Consider the following 24,801-nt stretch of genomic DNA (forward strand, 5'->3'; position numbering starts at 1 on the left):
CTTCGAATGCACAAATGCTCGTTGGTATCATACATATTTTCTCACTGTCAGCCGTGTGTTTTAATTTCTGGGTAACCTGAGCAGGGTCCTGTCTCTGCCATCCCCTTTCCAGTGCATGCCGCTAGCCCCCCCTGTCCACACCATCCTGCATGTGCCTTTGGCCCCCACCGCCATCCTGTGAAAGCTGACGCCCCCCCCCCACCCCCCCATCAAACAATGAGACGGGACTGGGGTAATGCTTTTATTCTCTCGTCGAAGAAGGCGGGCTGCCGCCTCCGCGGGGACACGGGCCGGGAGGTCCGGAAGCTGCAGGCCGCCCTCGAGGCAGAGCGTCGCAAGGCCGAGAAGCAGCAGGCCGCCTTCACCGCCGAGCTGTGGCGGCTGCGCGAGGCGGCCGAGGCAGAGCGGCAGCAGGCCGTGCGCGACCTGACCTCGCGCCTCGAGCAGCAGAGGCTGCAAGATCTGCGCCGCCTCCGGGACACTCTGGCCAGGGAGAGGGACGCTGAGATCCGGCAGCTGCTCGGCCAGAAGGACCAGGAGCTGCGGGCCGTCGGCAGCGGTCTGGAGAAGGAGCGCGAGGTTGCCGTCAGGCATGCCCGCCAGCTGCAGCGTCAGCTGGCCCGCCAGCTCACCGGGCGACATGCAGGGGGCGCCGGCGAGCGGGGCTGCCCCAGTGGCCTGGCGGCCTACAGGCGGCTGGAGCAGCTGCTGAACAGGCTGGTGCGGGCAACGGATGGTGAGCAGGCCGCCCTGGCCCGGCGTGTCACGCGTGAGCTGCAGCTGCACAAGGGCTACTTCCTCTGTCACCTACTCGATGCTCACAGCCTGGCGTCCCCCGATGGGGGCCAGGGCAGGAGGCGAGCTCTCAGCTGCATCCAGCTGGTCGACTGGCCTGCTGAAGGAGTTGAGGAGCCCACCTCCGCGTCTAAGAGCCCCCGGAGTGCCTCTCCTGCCTCTGAGAGAACGCTGTGGAGCCTCCCTCCTGGGAGGGAGCTCTCCAAGGCCAGCCGCTGCTCCTCTCCCCTTCGAGAGGCGTCCCGTGGCGACTCCTCCGCGGAGTCCCCTTACCGCTCGACTGTACCCCAGCCCTCCGTCATGGAGTCCTCGCTGTCCGGATGCTCTCCGGCAGACATGGAGAGCATGGTGAGTGCTCTAACCCCGCATGACGATGACAACAATGAGTATGACATCGTCAGCTGTGGCACCAGGGTTGCAGGTCGATCAGGAGGTGTGTGAAATCAATGGCAGCTCAAGTGATGCGAGTCCATGACCCAGCCTGTGATGTCAGAATGTGACACTTTGGGGGCTGGGGGACGTTTGGGTGTAAAATGCAGGCTTGGTATTTTTCTGAGAAGTGTTGTATATGTGTAGCCAAGATCCTCCTTGGAACAAGATCAGACTCAGAATTTTAATTAAATAAGCCTGTTTGTAATGGGGTCATCAGAATCCCCGTCCATGATTCAGCCTCCTTGAGTCCTGCAGGGCCCCTCCATGGATTGTGGCCCCATGGCGGGTGGGACCATGTTTTTAATGAGCTTTTATCAGCCAAGGGGCCTTATAGGTTTTCAGGAAACATGGGCATGGACAGAGAGCAGCACAGAGTCAACGGGGCTTAAACGTCTGAGTGTGCGTGTGAGTATGTGTCTCTGTGTATGCATGTATGTATTTATGTGTGAGTATGTGTCTCTGTGTATGCATGCATGCATGTATTTATGTGTGAGTATGTGTCTCTGTGTATGCATGTATGTATTTATGTGTGAGTATGTGTCTCTGTGTATGCATGTATGTATTTATGTGTGAGTATGTGTCTCTGTGTATGCATGTATGTATTTATGTGTGAGTATGTGTCTCTGTGTATGCATGTATGTATTTATGTGTGTGTGTGTGTGTCTCTGCGTATGCATGTATGTATTTATGTGTGTGTGTGTGTCTCTGCGTATGCATGTATGTATTTATGTGTGTGTGTGTGTGTGTGTGTGTGTGTCTCTGCGTATGCATGTATATGCATTTGCATGTGTCTGTTTCTATTTTTCGGTCCCCACAAGAATAACCTCCATTTTATAAAAATCTGTGACTGCAGTCCAAAAACTAAAAATGCCAGAAGACTTGTATTGTGTTTGGTTCCTTATGGTTAGGCTTAGGGCTGGGTAGGGGTTTGCCCATAGTAATGAATGGAGAGTCCCCGCAAAGATATGAATATGTCAACAGTGCGCGTGTGTGTGTCGTGGCTGTAAAAGGAGCAGGATGCAGTACAGCATGGCGGCTTCTCCCTTCAGTAAACATGATGAATAATTGACGCTCACACTCAGTGTATCACTGCTGCTTTTCATTAGAGGCCTTTGTGGGAGAAACTTCACGGTGAAATGAGCTCAGTAGCTTTGTCCGCTCGTGTTCCGTGTAATAGCAGCGCTGCTGTTCCCTGTTAAAGGCTAGTTCATACTTCTCCACACGCGTACTAGCGGATGTGTCCGCCCGAATGTTTATGATGTGTTTGACGTCATTGTGTGCCTCCGTGGACGAATGCATGCTGCACTCCAAATTTATGTCCGAGCAGCTCTGGACACACTGCGCATGATCAGTTCGCTAGCATCCACTTTAAACGCCAGCATGGATGCTTTTGACGAGCATTGGGGTAGTTTGCAAACCCTACAGACTATTTACAAGGTAGTAAAGCTGATACATGCGTGTAAATGTGTGTGCATGTGAGCGCAGACTTGAAAATCTCATGCCAGCCAGCTGACCAATGTTGCCAACCCTGTGAACTGGAATTTGTAAAATATAGAGAAACAAACAAACCTCACTGCTGTGGTACATGTGCCGGGAATATAATAATTTATACTATTATCATTAAGAAAAATATGGAAACAACACCTTGCGCGCATGCACAAAATACGTGGCTTGACCGGAGAAGTATGAATGTTTCCGTGAATGCATACGCAGAGTGGATATGCGAGTGTTGCATTTGTGCGCATTAGTATGAACCAGCCTTGAGGGCCGGGGGGCGAGATGGGGACCCCCTTGCCTGGTCAGGGTGGGGGTGAGGGAGGGGAGCAGGGTGAGTCACGCATGCAGCATGGACGCCTATAGCGGATATCTGCCATTTTTGTGCCTGGCCCAGCCAAACTGCCTGCATTGGCATAAATTTCGATCCGGGTTTGCTGTGTACTCTGCTAACAGTAGAAAATGCTGGATCTATGCATGCTCCCCTCGCCGTATCGTTCACAACATGGGCCGTTGGTATTATAAGGTCATTGCCGATGGGTTAAGCAGTTTCCGTGGCAACATGAAGCTATAAGCACTGTAACTTTTTATTTAGAAATACCCCCCCTCAAATAGCCCCTGTCAACTAATGGGCTTTTTATCTTGCTACATCTTACATCATCTATGCTGGTGCAGAACAAAAGGGAACCCCCCCCCCCCCTCCAAATATACTGTAAATGGCGCCTCCTACCTGTCATTGCAACCTCCATACACATCAGCATTTTCCATTTTTCCTGCTGTCGTTATTTTACTGTAATGCCAACTATCTGTCTGTGTTCCTGGGGTCCCACTGGGGCACCGTCCTGTAGTCCGCTGGAGGAGAACTTAGTCATCAGCCCCTTGCCATGATTTAATCTGCTTTTGTTTGACCCTGTGTGTCTGTCATGTGGCACCATCACGGATGGCCGCGTGCCGGGGAGCCCGGGCCCCGAGACGGCCGCGAGCCGGGGAGCCCGGGCCCCGAGACTGGGCCCAATGCTTTGTGGGAAATGATGGGCGCTGAATCCCAGCAGAAATGCTTTTCCATCTGTCAGCTGTGCTTTACTGGATCATAAAATGGCTCAGGCTGGGAAATGAACCCATATACTGAGCACATGAGGGCCAAGACGCCATGGTAATACGATGGTGATTTATCAGCATCTCAGCCTCCCCGTCCTTGGCGAGCTGCCTGGGGGGGGCGGAGCTCTAGCTCACGCAGTGAATTTCCTTTGGTGCCTTGGACATGTGGGTAATCTGCCTTTTGGGGGTATCGGTGTGGGACCAAGCTCAGCACACGCCCCAAAGCACTCGCAGGAGGATGACGTGCCTTTATCAGGGCCTTTCTTAAGGGTGACATGTTTGGTAGCCCAGGCATAGGATTCCAACCTAATACCTTCCTGGCGCAGGCATGGATCCCTCAGTTATGGAGCCCTTATGAGTCACAACATAGATGCCTGCTTGTGTATCTTTAGGTTTATGACTACATTACATACTACTGTGGTGACCATTTTTGTCAACAGAGGAAGAAGTCTCTTCATTTTGTTTTCCTTGCTTATCGACACCAATGGAATCGGTATATGTATTTTTCATTAGAATTGAAATCTGTCTGACACCCAATCTCTTGGGTTTTTCCTTGGGGTCTCGACCCGGAATTTGACCCCCCGTTGGCCTCTGCAGGCTGGTGCAAACCTCCCCATTCAGGGCAACGAAGCCAGCCCATATCAGTGAAAAAGGTTTATTTGCATACAAGATGCACGTGCAGTATATTACATTTTCATAATTATCTTTGCCTGTGAAAGCTGCAGCGTTCTCATCTTAGAGAAGGAAAACATTTTCAGTGGTTGCAGGTATTACAAAGACCTCAGCAGCAATGGAGAACCTCACGGTTTTTGGTCTCCGCTGTGTTGAGATTTAATGCCAGTGAGGAACACCATAATAGAATTTGTGCAGTATATTATGTCACGCGTGGGTTTTCACATTAAATATTTAATTGCTGGTCCTTATTAAAGGGAAAGGCGCTTGACAGCTGGCACACGCTCACATGCAACTCTGATGGAGCGGCTTGGTTTGACATTATATTAGAACGTCATTCCTGAGCATGCAGCGGGACTTTCACAAGCAACAGCTCTGCTCTGTGCACGCCCAGCTCTGCACTGTGCACGCCCAGCTCTGCACTGTGCACGCCCAGCTCTGCACTGTGCACGCCCAGCTCTGCACTGTGCGCTTGCTTAACTTGGCACAGTGTTACTTTTGTGCCACAATTACTACTCGGTTCAAAATAGCTCATTTCTGATTGGCCTGTCTCCTCTTGGAAGAGGAAATTGGAAGAGATAAATCGTACTGTACATGGAAATGTGGAAATTATTTTACCTACTGGACAAAATGGGAAACTGATCCCTGACCATTTCAGACTGTAGCTGAAATGATGTCAGTTAGCTGACATCTTATTTTTTCCAGTAGGTAAAACAGTTTCTTCTCCTGTACAGTGCAATGTATCTCTTCTGAAGTGTTGTGGTGGGAGAGGAGACTGGCCAATCAGTAATTAACTGTGATTGGCTAATAATTGTGGCACAAAAGTAACGCTGTGCAGCGTTGAGCCCGCACAGGCCGAATTGAGGAAATGTACAGCCCGAGTACGCCGGAGCAGACAGGTTGCTTGTGAAAGTCCCACTTGCGCACTTAGGAGTGAGACACAAATGTAACACCATAGCTTGGAGCTCAGGCCCTGATGGTGTTGTTTGAACACTAACTAGCGTTCTCTGGGTGTCACGCATACCCTGCACACGCTCCTTTGAGGATTACCCTTTAAATGTTGTACCCTTTAAGTATTAGCCTGCATTTTCTCCCTCATGAGTGATGGTGGGGGGGGGGTCCCCCCATCATATATCCATCTCCCATCTGAATGGTGCTGCTGGCCCCCCACTGCCCCCATAAATATCAGGCCATGTTTCTGTGTGTGTGTGTGTGTGTGTGTGTGTGTGTGTGTGTGTGTGTGTGTGTGTGTGTGTGTGTGAGTGTGAGTGAGTGGGTTTAATGTCCCCATAACGTGATAAATATCTGGTTTTTTTTTCTCCCTTATGGGGACCGGTTTCCTGGTCCCCATAAGGGAAAACTCTATTTTTATAAAAATCGGTGACTGCTATGAAAAAACTAAAAATGCAAAAACTCTTGTATTTTGTTAGGTTAATTATGGTTATGGTTAGGGCAGGGTGGGGGCTAAGGTTGTCATAGTTAGCATTAGCATTTTTCCCATTGAAAACAGGATATGTTTACCCTACGTGTGTGTGTGTGTGTGTGTGTGTGTGTGTGAGTGAGAGAGAGAGTGTGTACAGGCCTTTCAACATGATGACTGTCAGTTTGGGGCTTAGGGGGAGGGGGCCTTTCTTTTGTGCCCTGGGCAAGATACTTAAGCTCAAATGTCTATTTACTATTAATGGAAATAGTCCTTAATATAGGTTATAACCCCCCAAGGAAACAATTAAGTTTAAACTTGTAATGGTGGTGAAAATGTGCTTGGTCGCAGAGGTAATTTAGAGTGCCTGAGGATATGCTGCTGGGGGGGATTATCTCCTGTGGGGTGTCTGCCAGCTGCCCGTGTTAATCCCGGCAGTCTGCCCCCCCCCCCATCTGCGAGCCCCCGGGTGAGTGTTCAGCTTCCTTCTCAGTCTCGCTTGGCTTTCCCTGCCCAGCCTGGATGGTGATGCTTTGCCCCAAGCTTCTGAATGGCTGCTTTATTGTGTGGGTTGCACTTGTTAGCATAGCCAGGGCTGGCAAGTTACTTTAGACATATTATCCGGTACAGTTACTAGTTACCTGCTGAAAAATGTTATCAGTAATGTAATCCATGTATCTTGTGTAACAACCAATAATGAAATAACTGCCAATAATGTCATCATTTTTCCATCCTTAATGTAATAAAAGTTGATAATGTAATGACTGGCCAGTTGTGTAATTAATTTTCTGAATAATATTATAATGCATTACATGACCATCGAAAATCACATTATTGGTTCTGAAAATGAATTGCATTATTGCCCAGTTATCACATCATCAACTTTCATTACATTACGAATGGAGAGAATTTTTACGTTACTGGCATGTTATTACGTTATTATGATTGGCTTCTACTTCTGAAAATAAGTCATGTTACTTAGACAACTCTATACGGTTTGAGATTTGATCAGTTTTTTTCTTTTCTTGTAACCTTCCTTTTAAATTTCTTTTTTCTGTTGGTCTCTTCAGCACTGACCTTACATGAGGCTTTTTCTGTATCCAGTCGAGCATTAAACTCCATAAAGTGCGTGATGCAGTATGGTCCTGTTTTAATGCAGTCAGAGAGGTTAAGGGGAGATTGCTTTGGTCTTTCGTCGGACTTGGGGTGCATAAGGGTGGTTCTGCTGCAGGAGCCTCTTGGGGTTGGCGGCTCTTCCCGAAGCGGTGGGCCTTGGTCATGCGCCGGTCTGCTATCTGTTCAGGTCCCCCACTGCTGCGTGTGGCCAATGAGACACTCCGGTGTTGGTTCATGGCTGTTTTGCTTGCGTGTGTGGCTGTAGGCTGACACACCTTAACCATGCAGGGGGGTATTCCACAAAGCAGGATTTCTTCATTAGCCAGATAACTTAAGCCAAACGTAAGGATTGTCGAATATGAGTGTTACTTATATCTCCTCCTATTGGACGGTATCTACTTTCAGCTTAAGTTATCCAGCCAACTGGGAAGTCATGCTTTGTGGAAAACCCCTCAGGTCCTCCCTGAACCCTAGCTCTGCTGAACTTGTGTTCACCCTACCTTTCTGCTTATTAGGCGTAGGGCTTCTCTTCCAGGAAACACAAGGGGACCAGGCAGGGGATGCCCTGGGTATGACGCCGGTCCATCACAGGGCAGGGGACGCCCTGGGTATGACGCCGGTCCATCACGGGGCAGGGGACGCCCTGGGTATGACGCCGGTCCATGACGGGTCAGGGGACGCCCTGGGTATGACGCCGGTCCATGACTGGGCAGGGGACGCCCTGGGTATCACGGTGGTCCATCACGGGGCAGGGGACGCCCTGGGTATCACGGTGGTCCATCACGGGGCAGGGGACGCCCTGGTTATGACGCCGGTCCATCACGGGGCAGGGGACGCCCTGGTTATGACGCCGGTCCATGACAGGTCAGGGGACGCCCTGGGTATGATGCCGGTCCATCACGGGTCAGGGGACGCCCTGGGTATGACGCCGGTCCATGACGGGTCAGGGGACGCCCTGGGTATGACGCCGGTCCATGACAGGTCAGGGGACGCCCTGGGTATGATGCCAGTCTGTTAATAAACTTAATTCACAAAATCCTTCTGGCTCCACGGAGGCTGCTGTCTGTGTACAGAATGCAGGCTGTGATGTTCTTAGCCTTTATTACCTATGAGGTTAATTACTCGCTCATACAGGCCCCTGTGCCCCATGATAGACCCTCAATCTGTTTGCTAATGTTAATGTTCATTAGCAATGGGGTGACGTCTCTCTGAAAGTGGGCAGACCCAGTGGTGTTAATGTAGCGTGGGCTGGTTAGCAAAGAACTAGCAGACATATTTCACAGGTGGTGGTGGAATTAATAATAGAAACAACAACACAACAAAACATTATTATTATTATTATTATTATTATTTATTAACAACAACAATAATATTAGAGCTCAGGGTAGGGTGCTGCCATTTAGGGGGGGGTGATCGTCCGTAACTCCTCTGAGGAAGCCTAATGCTGTCCTTTGAGGATGCACTGAGAATAACACAAGTTCTCTGTTAAGCTTGGCATAGAGGAAGTGAGCGTCATGTAAAATGAAAAATGTGAGGTTTTAATACCTGCAGCGTGATGAAGTCCTGTGATGTCCCTGTGCCGCCGGCTTGGCTCATTTCTGCATGCCGTTTGCGGTTATTTACCCAGGAACTGTCCCCTTAAAGGCAGCGTCTGTGACGGAGGTGATGTCCCTGTGCCGCCTGCTTGGCTCGTTTCTGCATGCCGTTTGCGGTATTTACCCTGTATTTGCCCCCTTAAAGGCAGTGTTGCAGTCTCAGACTGCTGATGGACCGTGGACATGGGCCTGACCAGTGACTACCCCCTCCTCTCCCGTGCAAAGCACTGCCCTCTCAGTGATCGATAGGGAGCTTGCATTGCTCCAGCATCATCTCCATGGAAACCGGCTCCTACCGTAGTTGCATTGGCTGCCTCCCAGAAACTGCTTTGATGTGATTGGAGGGATGGCTCTTCCCCACCCCTGTTCCCCCTCCTAAACAAAACGCACACACAGGCACACGCGCGCTTCCCCCTCCCTGTCTTAATGTCATTATCTCAAACAGGGACATTAATCTGTTCGCCGGAGTTCGCCGTGTCCGCGCCAGAGGAGCCCTTCGATTGGCCGGGAGGCGGAGCCGCAGCAGTGCTGGGACCCGAGGGGACGGGCCGGGAGCTCCGCCGTTTTATTAGAGAGGAGGCAGCGAGCTGCGCGGCCACGTCTGGTGCAGCTGTCCCACTGACGACAGGGGTGTCGCTCTGTCGCCAGAGACGCTTCTGATTAAATCCCATCCCCCCCTTCCTGTGATGCCAGAGCGATGCTGACGGACTCGTTCTGCCAGAGAAGCTTCCTGAATAGGGAGGGCTGAAGAGGGGGGACGCCAGTCCCTCCATCCGCCACCCTGCAGCCTGCCCCCCATCCGTATGGAACTGCTTCGCGGCCGGATGCGCTCTCGCTCCCCCCTGACTACGTACCAAATCCTCATTTTTAAGTCTCTCTCTCTCTGTCGACGTCCTTCCGGAAGACTCCGAACGCAACCAGCCTTTGTTAGGGCTGCTTCCTGCAGCCGATCCCTTTGGATTACCTCGGCTTCCCCTCGACATGGGCCGCGTTGTCGTTAAGGACCCCCGCAGGAGGACCGCCGCTCCGGCTGCGTGACCCCTTTCCCCAGCCCCCGCCAGGGCTCCATCTCGCTCCTCCTGTCAAGGTGCTCGCTGGCTTCTCTCCCTCCTGGGGTCGAAGGGGGGGTGGCTTCTTTTGAAGTTGGCATCTGCTTGGTGGAATTTTGTACCCTCCCCATGAAAAGTCATTGCGCTGGCCTGCGTCACGCCTCGACCTGATCCCAACGGGACCCCCCCCCCCGGACTCCCCGCCGGCGACAGCGATGCGCGACCTATACGTGATGCAGCCGGGCCGAGAGATGGAGAGCCGCTCTGGGACGGAGGTCAGACCCCCTCACGGGGCCCCTGCAGAGCACCGGGATGCCGCTGTGGCCAGGGGGACCCCGGGTCTGGACGTGACTGTGCCGCGACTCCCCGGCCTGAGCAAACGGCACCATTCGCTGTATGAAGGGCTGGGGGGCTGTGAAGCGGCAGCATGCGGAAAGGTAGGAGGGTGCATCCCGGTAACCGTGGTCCTGAGATCTCGTATGTGGGCTGGGTCAGGGTCGGGGTTGGGGTTAGGGTTAGGTTTAGGGTTAGGGTCATGGGTACCACCTGCACCTCAACAGCACTGCTCGTCCTCTCTGGGCTCTCGTTCCGATTTCTTTAATCCCCGCATTCTGCGTGAAGCCACATCGGACAGGCTGTCCCTGGAGGCTGTGTTCTCCCGTATGTGGGACAGCACACTGGCACCGGTCATGGGTTCGTGTGAACTCGCCCAAAACCGCAGCAGCTATATTCTGCCCGACAGTGACCTTAACCCACATTCTAGACACTGGCGGTGCCTTTGAGGAGTGCTTCTCTCCTGTAGCGCTCTCTGGTGATTTCATTCTGACTCTGAATGTTGGGAATGTGCAGAAATTGGCTCCCCGGATATGTTTGGGGGTCTTAGGGGGCCACCTGCAGTGTTTAGGAGGGCAAGGACGAGATCCTCATGAAAGCTACGAAGGAATTATAAAACTATTATTCTCCCCTTACCCTGCCGTGCAGCTCCCCGCACTCTCCCAAGGTGGCGCTGTCTCTGCGCAGCTGGGGCAGAGACCCAAGCAGCCTGCAGCTATTCCTGGTTCATCGTTAACATTGACATTATGAGCGTACAAATGTGCGATATTTTCACAATTTCCTTCACATGATGCTATTGCGGACCAGTGATGACACAAAACTAGGTCTCTGTTCTTTATAAAACTTTACAAAGCTGTACGGGCTGAATTTCAGACCCCTTTCTGTTGAAGACTTAAAACAGCTTTAAAATGATTGGCACAGGCACCATATTTACTGGTTGGGTGGGTTGGTAGTTCTTTCTGTGGCCTATGGGGCGGCGCTGTTCAGCTGATGTTCTGTGTGCTTGCTTGTTCCTTAGAGTGCCCCCCTGTCCTCTCGCTGCTGTGGTTCAGCTCTGCTGCCATGATGAGCAGAGGACCCGTCCACATCTCTGTCACCAGCGGGTTGGCTCAGAGCCCCGGTTCTGGCTGTGGGGCTGCAGCTGACAGTCCATCCTCATCCCCACTGCCCTCGTCTGGGGGCGTGGGGGGGCTGCTGCTCTTCCCTCTCTGTGGTCACCCTAGCCGCTGTAGCCCTGTAGCCCCACCTGCACATCCAGGCTGCTTTGCTGTGTGCGTAACCCCCCCTCCCCCTTCCATTAATGACCCGCGGCCATCCCCTCTTCCACTGTATATGGTCTGGGGGGGTTCAGCATTATTCATGTAAGCGAAACTGTGATTAAGGGTGCTGCTCACACAATAGGACCCTCCTGCCCCCTCCCCCCCCCCCCCCCATGTGGCTGGAGATTGGAGGGGCCCTTCCTTACCCCACCCCCAGCCCACTCTTAATGACATATTATTATTCTGCTGCTGCCCAGGGGGGTCGTTTAGTGATGGTGGGGTTTATTGAGCTTATCAGTGGGGATTTAGGTTTTCATGCAGCAGTTTTGCTGACGCTTTCTGTGCTGGGAATGTCTGATTTCCCAGGGGGGTGTCCCAGCAGAATTGTGGAATTTGCTATGGCACCCCCAAGCTGCACCTGACTGTTAAGGGCCTGGACATCAGTTACCAGCAGCCTTAAGCTGGCAGCGACAGATTTCCCATAATCCTCCCCATATTCCTGCAGGCCTGACAGGCGGTCCCTCCTGCACGTGGATGTTGGGACCAGATCACGAGCTCCATTAAACTGGGGCACAATCGACTGGAAGCTTGCGGCGTGTCATTGTATGTGGGATGTGATACTCGTCACCGTGGCTCTCTTGCCTGTGACCAAACCCTGGGTTTTATGTACAGACTGGTCTGAGACCTGCTCTGCAAAACCTCTTCTAAGTCAGAGTTTAGGTAAATTGGGTTGACCCCCCCCCACCTCCCTATACCATTCAGGGCACCTTTCAGTCAAAAACACATAAGCCAAAAATATACTAGAGATCCATACAAAGGGCCACTTATTAAATAAATGAAAAGGTAAAATTTACTTACAGGAATATGTCGTCTTTGTGCATTATTCTTTTGTAAACTCCGTATCTTGGATATTTTTCTCTTAAGTCCAGATTCAGTTTTGTGTCAGTAATATGCGGCATGCACATGTCGCATATCGGGATGCATGTATCAGAATGCGGCTGCTATTTCTGTGGCACCCCTTGCCTGATACGGTGGTGCTGCGGCTGCCCGGACGTCTGGCCCCGCCGGGGCTTTCAGCGATTAGCGATATGTACTCTGTCGGGCCTGAACTGCCCGCAGGCACACTGGCATTTTCCGGACCAGCCCATGGGTTGGTCGGCTGCAAAATTTACCATGGCATCGCTCCTTTATTGGGGGGGGGAACCCTAAAGTCAACGGTAAATTTTTATTCCTTTTTTAACCCCAGCGCAGCCCTGCCCTGTGATGAGGAGTTGGTGTGAGCGTGTTTAATTTGCCGATGTCATTAATATGGTGAATGGAGCTGTAGTTTTCCTGTCTGTCTCCTGTCGGCTTGTCGTCCGCATCTGCGGCGCCGCTGCTGTGTGATGCGCTAAGAATAGCTGCTCCTGTTTTCCCGTGTTTTTGTACATGTGGCAGCCAAAGCAGGGAAGTCTCACGCTCATTACTCTGCCTCCTTTGATCTCCCAGAATCTCCATGGGGGGGGGGGGGGGGTGGTGGGTGCTGCTGCTGCTGCGGTTCAGCTCTGACCCAGTTTCTCCCGAGTGAAGAAGTCGGGGGGTGCAGAACGCCCGTGGTCCAGGCTGGGCCTTCACGTTCTCCAAGCTATTGGAAGACCCTTCTGGCCTTGTGTCATTGTGTCTGGGTGGTGATCTAAGTGACGTTTTAATCACACTGGCAGGCCCCCTCATCCAGCCCCCCCCCCCTTGAAACCAGCATGCTCTGATCACTGAGATCTGAGGTGCTGCTCTGCACTACGTCAGTTTGTAGATGATGTTTAGAGCCTTGCCAGTACCCCCCGCCCCCCCAGATTTGACAATTTTGCAGTGCTGAATTCCTGTCACCCATCAAACTGCTTAAAGGGTCACGTTCGGTTGCTCGCTACTCCTGCTGTCAGTGTTGTTTGTGCTTTTTTTATGAGTTTAATCTCAGACTTTCTGGCTTTCATGCTGGCTTGTGGGACATTTCCTGCATGATCAGAGCTGCACACTGCCAGCTCCATGTCTCACGGAGAAGAGCCATGATCTGCTTCTTCTTCTTCAGGATTTTAATGAAAAATCTCTCTCTAATTCTATCTCTCTGCTGTTTTTGATCCCCCACCCCCAGCCCTTACAGTCTTTTCAGTGGCAAGAACTGCTGCTGGGACTGAACCTAAACCTAATTTATGTCTTTTAGGCAGATTTGTCAAGCCTCGAAAATTACTAGTTAACTCTGCATCAGTTGGGATAATAACTGGGAATGCTGCACGGAGTCGGCCTGTGGACGATCTGGCTGCTCCGAGTCTGATGGATGTGGCAGCTGGATGCTGGGCGAGGCGTGTGTGTCACAGCTGCGGAAGGAATGCAGAGCTTTTCATGTAAAAGGACAGCATCTCTAGACCTGCGAGGATTATGGCCAAAATGATTATTAACTGCGCACTTCTGAGTTCAGTTTACAAGAAGTGCAAACAAATAATGAATGAATTAAATAAATAATGTACTTTTTACATTTTTTTTTGCATCAGAAAGAAGTGTTTACTGTGGTTATTTTAGAAATGGCAGTAGATGCTGCTGCTTAGGACAATGTGTTTGGGCATAGACACGCCGCATGTTTGGACTGCTGAAGTTTTAGGTGGTTATAGCGATTGCCTGTTCTGCTATCTGCTGTGCAGCAGTATCTTTGCAAATTTTGCAAATTACAGCAGGTTGTTCCACGTTGGATTTAAATATAAATCATCTCCATACAATTAACCCTGGGGAACCCAGACCACCTTATCATTATTGGAGAAATATGTCCATTGGCTAAAATAATCATACTCAAAACTCAAAAGTGAACTCGAAAACAGGTGTTTTGTAAAAAATAAAGTCAAACTTTTTCTGGAAACCGTTCTTCCTTACCAGCCAGGCCACTCACTGTTTGTCAAGCATAGCTGGCTATGGACTGCATTGTCTACCATAGCAGACCATCTATAGGTTGTGTGTTGTTTACTGTGTGACCAAAGTACGATAATTTTAACCGCCCAGTGGTATATAAAGTTTTTCACCAGGTTAGCTAACTGCTTAAAGAAGCTGTATTAAGTTTATAATTCAAGATTTAGCCACTAAACTGAGATGCACTGAAACAGGTAATTGACAAAGAAGTGAGATATTCAGACGGCGCTGAGATATTGTGCAGGTTGTTGTGAAATCGCTTTGTTTCACATCTGTTTTTGTTGTTGTTCTGTTGCAACGTCCAAACCTGCAGGCATCCCATAATAGATGCTTACCAGTTCTCTCATTATAATAATAGTGTTAAGTTGTGCATTTGTAACTGGGCATTCAGTGGATGCTCAGCCTAGCCGCACTTATGCCAAGTCGTCTCCATGACAGCACGTACAGTAATATGCCGTTTGCTTAACTTAAACGTCACTTTGGATAAAATGTCTGCTAAATAAATATAGTGCTGCATGGCGGTTCTTGCGAATGAGAGATTTCCGGAAGGGATCTGGCAGTAACAGGATGCCAGACCGTCTCAGTGAGTGAGGATGGCAGCGATAGAGGGGGGGGGGGGGTCTGTTAATACCTGTGCCTCCTGTCACATTTAGGGAGGTGGCCTCGCCCCCCCTTTCCCAGCAGTCCATTGTCTCGTGTCATTTCTAATGTGCCTTCTGGGCCTTAACTGGGGGGGGGGGGGAAGCGGATCCACAGCAGCTCTTTCCTCTCTACTCATGCTCGCTGATGCCCCCACCCCCACCCCCTTGGGGAGTCACAAGACACTCCGCTGCACACTCAATTTGTCCACAAATGAATCCTGCGAGAGTCAGACCCCCCCACTGTTTGTAATTTGTTTGCCATTTTTACATGAATGTCTGTCTGTCCGTCTGTCTGCATCTGTCTCTGCTCTGATCCATCACTGTCTCACCCTCTTTTTTGCTATGTCTCTCAATGTGTTGGTCTGTCTGTCTGTCTGCATCCATCACTGTTTGCGTCTCTGTCTGTCTGTCTCTGTCTGTGTCTCTCTCTCTCTCTCTCTCTGTCTGTCTGTCTGTCTCTGTCTGTCTGCATCCATCACTGTTTGCGTCTCTGTCTGTGTCTGTCTCTGTCTGTCTCTCTCTCTCTGTCTGTCTGTCTGTCTGTCTGTGTCTGTCTCTCTCTCTCTCTCTGTCTGTGTGTCTGACTTTATCAGTGTCCCCCAGCCTGTCTCTCTCCATCAGTGTCTCTGTGGGATTCCGTCAGACTGCCGTCCCTGATAATCTAGCTGTCCACTGTCCCCTGTCTCTGTAAGACATCGTCCCCTGGGGGTGCTGACCTCAAATGATTGCACCGTATGTTGTCCTGGTCATGGTAAATGAAACTACCCCCCGGCCCTCCCTCTCTGTGGAAATTCAGCATTGCGCCATTGAATGAGGGGGGTCGGCTGGGACCTTCACCTGCCCCTGGTGTTTGCCATCATAAATCCCCCCCCCCTCCCCAGCTGAGAAACACACAGACACATGCATGGCCTGTCTCCGCCTTTCTCTCCTTTGTCTGTCACCCCCCCCCCCCCAAGTGTGAGTACAGTGTCACATGCTGACTGGACCGGAGGGTGTTGCAAGTGTCCTGCTTTCACGCTTAGACTCCCCCCGCAGTGAGGGATCGTCCTCCAGATGATCCAGAGTTTCCTGGTCTTTGAGTACTTTGGTCTAGCTTTGTTGGGGGGGGGGACAGACGGGGGGTTGTGCTGGAGAAGCTTGTTTTCTGGCCCAGCCTGTCTGCATTTTGGATGACCATGGCAGCTTTATCGGAGATGCCTGTGCATTTAGCCACCCTGTAGTCCCAGGTTTTCTGACTTCAAAATGCCCGCTCCCCCATAATCAAAGGAAAAGGCCAATATCTATCACAAGATTTATATTTTAAATTTGCCTTGCTGGTTTTTGCATGTGTGAGTAATTCACACCAATGACGGTTGTGATTTTTATTAATGGGGGTATGTGGTCCTCTTAGCATTGACTGCTAAGGTCCCTCATCTGATTCCTGGTTATAATTTGTCCTCCTTCAGCCATTTTTTTTTCCTGTATTCATCAGTTGGTCTTCAGCAGGATCCATGTCAGAAACGGTAAATTCCTGTGCAGAAAGCCCCCAGGACGGTAAGGATGGAATCTGCACTGCATGCCCCCATCCACGGTGATAAATCACACCAATGCGTGGGGGGAGGGAATATCATGATTAGCAGTTGGCAAAAAACTTGGGGGGATTCTCTGCTCTATTCCCTGGGAGCGGCACACCGGCATGTACTGTAGTATGTAACGTGCACCCCCCCCCCCATGTGTCCCCTGGCAAGCGGCCCTGTGTCTTTTATGTGCGCATGCCCTCGTCTGCATGCAGATCAGGACTTTGATCAAAGCGCTGCTTTACACTGGGCAGGCCGAGGCCCCATCCACCCCCCGTCTCTCTCTCCCATGTATGGATTCCTGATCCTGTTTCCCTGCTGCTTCCGGGAGATGCCCCCCCCATGTTGGGAATGCGGGATCGTGTGCTGGTGTGACAGCAGTTGTTCGGGGTGTTCCGTATCAGTCAGGTGTTAGCCCATGTTGCTTATATGGTGTCTCCATGACAACAAGAGCATCCTCAGTGTGGAGAGTCCACCCTGTACCATTACGGGTGAATGCCGACTGGGGAGGGGCTCCAGGCTGGGTGCCCTCCTGGCAGGCATGTACCCACCTATGAAAATGACCAGTTTTAGCCCAGTTTGTGACGGCGTTCAGGTGACTGCGTCGCGGTGACCATGTGCTGGTGGCCGCGTCGCGGTGACCATTCTCGCAGCTCTTCCTCAGGTCAGACATGCTGACCTACATGCGGCAGATCGGTGTGTCCCTTCCATGAGGGTGTCATGCCATTCCCATTGAATCCCGGCGAGTCCCCAAACCTTCCGTTTGGTTCAGCAGGAGGCTTCACCGCCCCCTGGTAATTTCAGCCAGGAAACCTCAGCATGGTGTCCAGGGGCTCAGGAATGACCTCTGAACCTGACAGCGATGAACTGGGGTGATTTGCAGAGGTTCAATTGGGGAGCAGAGGTCATTCCTACCGCAGATAATCAAACGTGGGGGGTGACCGACGGTTCCGTAAAGCTCTTCGATCCATCTTCCCCCTCAGATCTGGTCTGAACATCGATTGCCTTTCTGAAATTCACATACTCTGCCTTTACGTGTCAATTATCATACGATCATTAACATGTCCAGTTTGGGTTAAATACACAATCGAAGCTCCTTGTCTAATTAGTTTAAAAGCATCTGATAAATTCCCAATTGGATACACAGCAGTGCTGTATCTGTAAGGCCAGTTAGAGTTTGGATGGGTCGGGTTAGGAGGGTTAGGGATGCACCGCTGGTAGGTGGCATTACAGCTGCATGTCCCCCTTCTCCCTGTCTGCGTGGTTTTGTGCTGAGGATTCGACCCTGTTGTTTGTGATCAGGCCTCATGTTGATCACAGAACCTTTGGGAAAATTCACCAGCTTCCCTTTGTACTTCTCTCACGGTCCCAAACTAAGTTTCAGGAACAACGTAACATAAAAGGCCACAGACTTCGGTCTCTTAACCACTTAATATAATTTATTAATAATTCAAATTATCCACAACAAATCATTGATGGAAGCAAAACAAAAAAAAGAAAGGAAACCCCTACCCTTACTACATAAGTGGTACAAACAACTAGCCTACCTCCCGACCAATGTCCAGAAGCAGACAAACAGATAGGTGAGTCTTCCGAAAACTAACTTACCATACTAACTAAACCTAAACCAAAAGTGCAAAAGAATTTAGCAACCCATCAAAAATCAACATATCCATAAAGGTAACTTAATGTAACATAAATAATTAAATAATACCAAAACTATTACACAAAAAAGGGTGCCAGCATGTCAGCCTGGGGTAAAGCCAAGGTGAGAGAGAGCCATCTTGGAACCAGGGTGGTCTTTATAGGCAGGAAGGCTGGCCCCAGCCATTACGTAATCCAATCATCAGCGTCCAATCATCAGCGTCCAATCGGCACCTACAGGACAAATTCGAACATATGCCAAAATCAGCTGTCAACCCCATAACAACTTCTCCCAGTCGGTCATGGGGCTTCAAACTCTGGAGAATGGAGGCTGATGCTGTGACGCGTTGGAGATGATGCCGTGTTTATTGTTTTTTTTTTTTTTTCTGGGGATCTCACACGCCCCCCCGACTCATCATCCCCCCCCAACACTCCCACCACTTATGTGCCCAAAATGGTTCTAGCACCAGGGCTTCCTGTCTCTGTGCATGTGCCCCCCGTTACATGGTTGTGTACCCCCCCCTTCATGTACTAAGACCCACATTTGAATCCGGGTGCTGTGTTCCTGTCCTCTGAGGCTTGTACAGTGAGCTCTCCTCTCTACTCTTGCCTCATCAGGGAACCTAAATAAAGACAAGGTTTTCATTTAGGTAGGTCAGAAAGCCTTTGTTGAGGTTTTTGCCTGCGGGGCATTGAATAGAACGATATTGACATTATCACCAAGGATTCATCTTGAGCAGAACGGTGGGTGGCTGCAGTGAGCTTTGCTTGCAAACCTCTCAGTTGTGTGATAATGCTCAGTGGCCCTCAGGAGCGTGCTCAGTGGCCCTCAGGAGCGTGCTCAGTGGCCCTCAGGAGCGTGCTCAGTGGCCCTCAGGAGCGTGCTCAGTGGCCCTCAGGAGCGTGCTCAGTGGCCCTCAGGAGTGTGCTCAGCTGGCCTTAGGAGTGTGCTCAGCTGGCCTTAGGAGTGTGCTCAGCTGGCCTTAGGAGTGTGCTCAGCTGGCCTTAGGAGTGTGCTCAGCTGGCCTTAGGAGCGTGCTCAGCTGGCCTTAGGAGCGTGCTCAGCTGGTCTCTGGTGCATGCTCAGCAGGCCTCGGGTGCGTGCTCAGCGGGTCTTAGGAGCGTGCTCAGCGGGCCTCGGGTGCGTGCTCAGCGGGTCTTAGGAGCGTGCTCAGCGGGTCTTAGGAGCGTGCTCAGCGGGTCTTATGAGCGTGCTCAGCGGGTCAGCGGGCCTTATGAGCGTGCTCAGCGGGCCTTATGAGCGTGCTCAGCGGGCCTTGGGTGCGTGCTCAGCGGGTCTTAGGAGCGTGCTCAGCGGGTCTTATGAGCGTGCTCAGCGGGTCTTAGGAGCGTGCTCAGCGGGTCTTATGAGCGTGCTCAGCGGGCCTCGGGAGCGTGCTCAGCGGGCCTCGGGTGCGTGCTCAGCGGGCCTCGGGTGCGTGCTCAGCGGGTCTTAGGAGCGTGCTTAGCGGGTCTTATGAGCGTGCTCAGCTGGTCTCTGGTGCATGCTCAGCAGGCCTTAGGAGCGTGCTCAGCTGGTCTCAGGTGCGTGCTCAGCTGGCCTTAGGAGTGTGCTCAGCGGGCCTTAGGAGCGTGCTCAGCTGGTCTCGGGTGCATGCTCAGCTGGCCTTAGGAGTGTGCTCAGCGGGCCTTAGGAGCGTGCTCAGCTGGTCTCGGGTGCATGCTCAGTGGCCCTCAGGTATGTACTCAATGGGTTTCAGGGGCTCCACTGGCCCAGTGCTGCGTAATGCCCAGCTCAGACACTCTGAGGGGCCCCTGTCACTTTGTTTCACTTATGTTCTGGGCCTGCAGGCTCCACTTTGTTTCTGGTCCGGTGACAGCAGGTAGAGTGACGCACTGTAAGTCCAGTGGCGTTGCCATGTGCAGAGGAAGCTGCGACCTGTTTCTGCATGCCGTCCGGACCAGTGCTTTGGCGCTCCTCTGCCCCACTTTGGACCCTTAATCCATCAGCGTCAGGCGCTTGTGACAGTGATAAATCCACATAAACGCGTCAGTGATTGGGAGACGGGTCCGGCACAGCGCTCTGATTTATGTCCGCTGTCCAGCATGGTTCAGCTCGTCTGTTAGTTACAGGGTTGATGTTTAGGCTTCTCTGAGTTGTCAGTGTTTATGCTGCACTGAACCGTTTCCTCAGATTCTTTGTTCTGTGGCTTCCTACTGTCAGGCCAATGGTCTCTGTGCTCTGTTAAGGGTGTATTTCAGCTTATTTATGAATGACGAAATGTAAACAGGCATCTCACACCATGCTTCTGAAGGGGGTGCTGACTCCATAAAGCCAATGGATCTCATTGGGGAGGCTTCAGTACTTCTCTCATTTAATATGTCATAAAATATGAATCAAAGCTCACACTCGCTGTTCTGGCCAGCGTGCGAATTGGGGCACCGCTGCAGTTTCCCATGTGAGGGGATGCCAGGCATGCAGAGTGTACGTGTGCTTTGGAGTCGATGGTACTTGATCTCGTCTCCAGTCCAGGCCTCCCAGTTACGGCACCACTCCCCAACACAGCCGTCTCTGCACTGGTGTTAACGGCAGCCAGCACATGGGACGGTGAACCGGTAGTCCGGCTGATGCCAGTCAAGACACGGTGTGGGATTACGCTGGGTGCTGTAGGTGCCCTCACGTGCCCATTGGTTCCAACATCGAGTGACTGTGACATCTGCATGCCCACATGCTGTTTAATTGCTCGATACGACCACCCGGCCTCAATCAGACCCACAACGTGACCCCTATCAAACTCCATCTAGTGTTGGTGATGCTGTCTAATGCGTCTACGAGGCGTCCTCTGTGTCTGCTGACTAGACCTGCCAGCTCCTTGCAAATCGAATCATTCACATGCCTATCACTGGTCTGTACGTGTCACCACTACTGCTTGTGAAGCTAGCACACAAGAATTTCACTCATATGTACTGTACCAGTAACATGATGTGACAATAATGGTTTGAAACTTTGAAACTTAACAAGTTACATCCAAATCCGACCATTACTTCGGGGTGCCTAACTTTCTTTTTGTTCCTGAGTGTATTTTTATTTCAGGGTAAAACATATACAGTATCAATTACAATGTGTACTGATCCAAAAATATCAATATTGGTGTCCATGTTCTGGCATTTGTTTATGAGACGGGGAACGATTTCAAATATCTGCCGCATAATTATGTATCAGTGTAACATCCCCCTAGTGTCCGAAAGGTATCGTCCGCTGTCTGTTCTTATTTCCTAGTGTTCTGTGCGGCGAATACGATATAGTGAATCAGAATCAGGAAACGCTCCAAGCGAATGAGCTACAGAATAAGGACATTAATCATGAATTCCTCTCTTCTGCACAATAGCACTTTCCTGTCTATGTTTTCTTTAACACACAAAAGTCACTCGGTGACGATAAAAGTGTCCTAGAGCTAATTAACCCTTAGGCATGTTCAAACCCTGCACTGCAAACCCTGTGTGCAGTGTCAGACGTAACCTCTGAGCAGCAAGCAGTAACTGAGATGCAACTATTCACTGAGGATTTTGTGTACAATGCATGTTACCATAGTGGACCTTTTTGCATCTCAGTCACCTGTAAATAGGGAAATGGAAAGTCGAGGCGTGCAAGCCGGATTCCCTCCATTTTCCCAGGTCGTCACGGTGCAGAGCATATGGGGTTCAAACAAAGAGCCAAACGAGAAAAGTCCCAGATTAACGCGTTTAACACGAGTGAGTTTAACCTATGCAGCGAGCCTCTTGACGTGAGTGTTGACAGTGCAGTTCTGTGTCCGGATCAGCCTTCCCTGTGGGCTCATGTCTCTGCTGCTGGGTGACAGGCCTCCGGGAAATCTGCACTGTCAGCTCTCAGGCAAAAACAGAATGAGCTGAGAGCAGGACCTACAACCACTATTAGGAGAGAAACACTCCTTATGTGGCATGTGACTAAGCAGGGATTTCCCTGCACCTTGATATATATTGAAAGGTGCTGTGTGTAGGACAGCCATCCATCAACCAAATGCTTACCCTGGACAGGGTTGCGGGGGCCTTGGACCTATTCTAGGCAGCATAGGGGAAAAAGCCATGGTACACCGTGGATGGGATGCCAGTCCATCACAGGGCACAAGGCAGGGGACACCCTGGATGGGATGCCAGTCCATCACAGGGCACAGGGCAGGGGACACCCTGGATGGGATGCCAGTCCATCACAGGGCACAGGGCAGGGGACACCCTGGATGGGATGCCAGTCCATCACAGGGCACAAGGCAGGGGACACCCTGGATGGGATGCCAGTCCATCACAGGCCACAAGGCAGGGGACACCCTGGATGGGATGCCAGTCCATCACAGGGCAGGGGACACCCTGGACGGGATGCCAGTCCATCACAGGGCACATGGGAAAAAGCCATGGTACACCCTGGATGGGATGTCAGTCCAGGCAGGTAGGCAGACAGACAAAGGTAGATTAATGAAGATAGACCTTCATTAATTCTGAAGGAAATTGGCGGTTTAGAATTCCACAGCAGCCATTTACATAGCAAAAATGACATTCAGACGTTAATAGGCAGCAACAATAGATAATGAATAATAATCAGTAAGAGTGTCAAGAATGCAACAGAAACTATCGCTCTTGAACAAAAGCATGTTAAACGTCCTCCAGCCTCATCTGCTTGTCAAGTTTTCACCTTTATTTGCCGCATACGCAGTCAGACGGCTGTGAAGTAACATGCTTTTGTCAAACGTACCAGCACAAGGTGGCTGGCAGCCTTATTACTCCTGCTTATAACTGCTTTATATCGTAATTCAGAGGCATAGTGTGCTATTTCCGGACTGTTCCGGTTCCCTCTGTGCCTGGTGCTGATCTGCCTTGTGTTTCGAGCAGCTGGGGGTAGTAGGACCAGTCCTCCACATGCACATGACCAGTGGAGTTATGACCAGTCTCTCTTAACAATCAGTATACTGTCACTCTTTCCTGAACTGTGAGGTGGGATGTCAATAGTGTACCTATTTGAAACTGATGTTTAGGGGAATTGGGGGGGGTTCTTAATCTAAGCTGCGATTAATGTAGACTTCAGGCCACAGAGAAAAAATCTCAAGCTGGTTTGTTTTATTTCTTGCCTTCCGCAGACAAAGTGGATGTTTGGGGCTCTTACAGTAAGCTGATTAGGAGCTTATCGAAAGGTAGATGCTCTTTGAAGTGGGCACATGCTCTGATGGTGTGGTGTTCCTACGAGCTCCAGGGAAAGCTGAGCGAGTCTCTCAGTGCTGGTGTTTACTCAGGGGGGGGGCTTTTATCCATGCGGGGTGGTGGTATGGGGGAAGTCATGCATTCAGCCTGTTAATCGGTTAAGCTGTGAAGGGACTGAAGCAAGATTATCTAGACAGGGTTTAGCCCAGAGGCTGGGTAAGGTCCCATTTTTAATGAACTTGTAAAGTGCTAACTTCAGCTCTCCTCTGCGACACGCTATGAATCTGTGGATGTTCAACGCAACACTTTCTCTCGTAGTCCACTCCACCCCAAGCTGCTATCTTGGGTTTCCAAAGGGTGTCTTTCTGTTCTGATGTCAAACTCAGACACAGTGACGTTTTGTAGGTCCCTACATTTGCACGGCCTGTTATTTCATTCAGGGGTAGGAGGAGCAGCCTGGGGTCTGAGCAGCGACCTGGGGTCTGAGCAGCTTGTGTTGGCTGGTCTTTGTACCTGTTATGTTATGTGCCTGTGAGCAGTTCTACACCTCACACCTCACTATTGTCTCATTTTCTCAGCCTGTTTTTTTTTATATACATTTTTATATATATTTACATTTTTATATATATACATACACAAAAAATTAGGAATGATAAAATCTGCTAAAAAGGAAGGTTTTAAGTCCTTTTTAAAAACTGTCAGTATATTGGTTTGCCCTGAGTGTCAGGAAGGGCATTTCACAGGGGAGGCACATTAGGCTGCCCTGAGTGTCAGGAAGGGCATTTCACAGGAGAGGCACATTAGGCTGCCCTGAGTGTCAGGAAGGGCATTTCATAGGCGAGGCGCATTGGGCTGCCCTCAGGGTGTCAGGAAGGGCATTCCACAGGCGAGGCATAGCAGCACAGAGTTTAGTTTGCTGAGTTTAGTTCTGGGGGGATGGAGGCGACTTAATTGTGAAGAGCGGAGGGGTCGTGTCGTGTTGTGGTTTGAGTTATCAGTTCTTTTAAGTAAAGAGGAGCGTTTCCATAAATGCACTGGTGGGTGAGGAGAGAGATCTTGCACTCGATCCTGGCAGAAACAGGAAGCCAGTGAAGGGACTGAAGGACAGGTGTTATGTGTTCATATTTCCGAACTCTCATCAGGATCCTAGCAGCAGAGTTCTGGATGTACTGCAGCCTTAGAAGACTCTGCCCTCACTGCAGCCGGTGATTAGTTCCAGAGTCGGCAGCAGTGTAGAAACAGGGTTGATTGGGCAAAGGCCGAGAACCTGTTTGCACATGGATGTGAGACCCTTTGGTGTCCCGACCGAGTGAGGTGGGTGGAGCCATGTGGCTGAGTGTTTTCGCGAGGGTACTGATGAAGCCAGTCTCAAGGTTAGTCGTTTTATTTTAATACAGATGAGGTGGCTCCTGATTGTCACCCGTCCATCTGCGGGAACGGGTCCTCTGCTAATTTCCGGACGTTCACTTCCCCAAACAAACCCCCAGGTTTGGGTAGCCCTGCTCATTGGATGTGAGCTATCCAGACAGTCAGCCACTCCAGGGTAATGGTCCGGAAACTCCAGACGTGGGAGGGCGGGGGGGTATCCCAGCTGGCCTCT

General features: G+C 50.9%; 1 protein-coding gene across 8 annotated transcripts in view; it reads left to right on the forward strand.

Annotated features, from left to right (window-relative positions):
- The first annotated feature begins 259 nt into the window (after positions 1–259).
- Positions 260–24,801, forward strand: part of tspoap1 (TSPO associated protein 1) — a 60,678-nt gene continuing 36,136 nt past the window's right edge. For all 8 annotated transcript variants that reach the window (XR_011992199.1, XM_072713774.1, XM_072713775.1 and 5 more), the window contains exon 1: positions 260–1,143. Coding sequence is in view for 7 of the 8 variants with exons in the window: in XM_072713774.1 (XP_072569875.1) it covers positions 1,096–1,143 (48 nt within the window). In the remaining variant the exon portion in view is untranslated. The remainder of the gene's footprint in view (positions 1,144–24,801) is intronic.

Source organism: Paramormyrops kingsleyae, chromosome 6 (assembly GCF_048594095.1).
Source record: "Paramormyrops kingsleyae isolate MSU_618 chromosome 6, PKINGS_0.4, whole genome shotgun sequence".
Taxonomy (NCBI): Eukaryota; Metazoa; Chordata; class Actinopteri; order Osteoglossiformes; family Mormyridae; genus Paramormyrops; species Paramormyrops kingsleyae.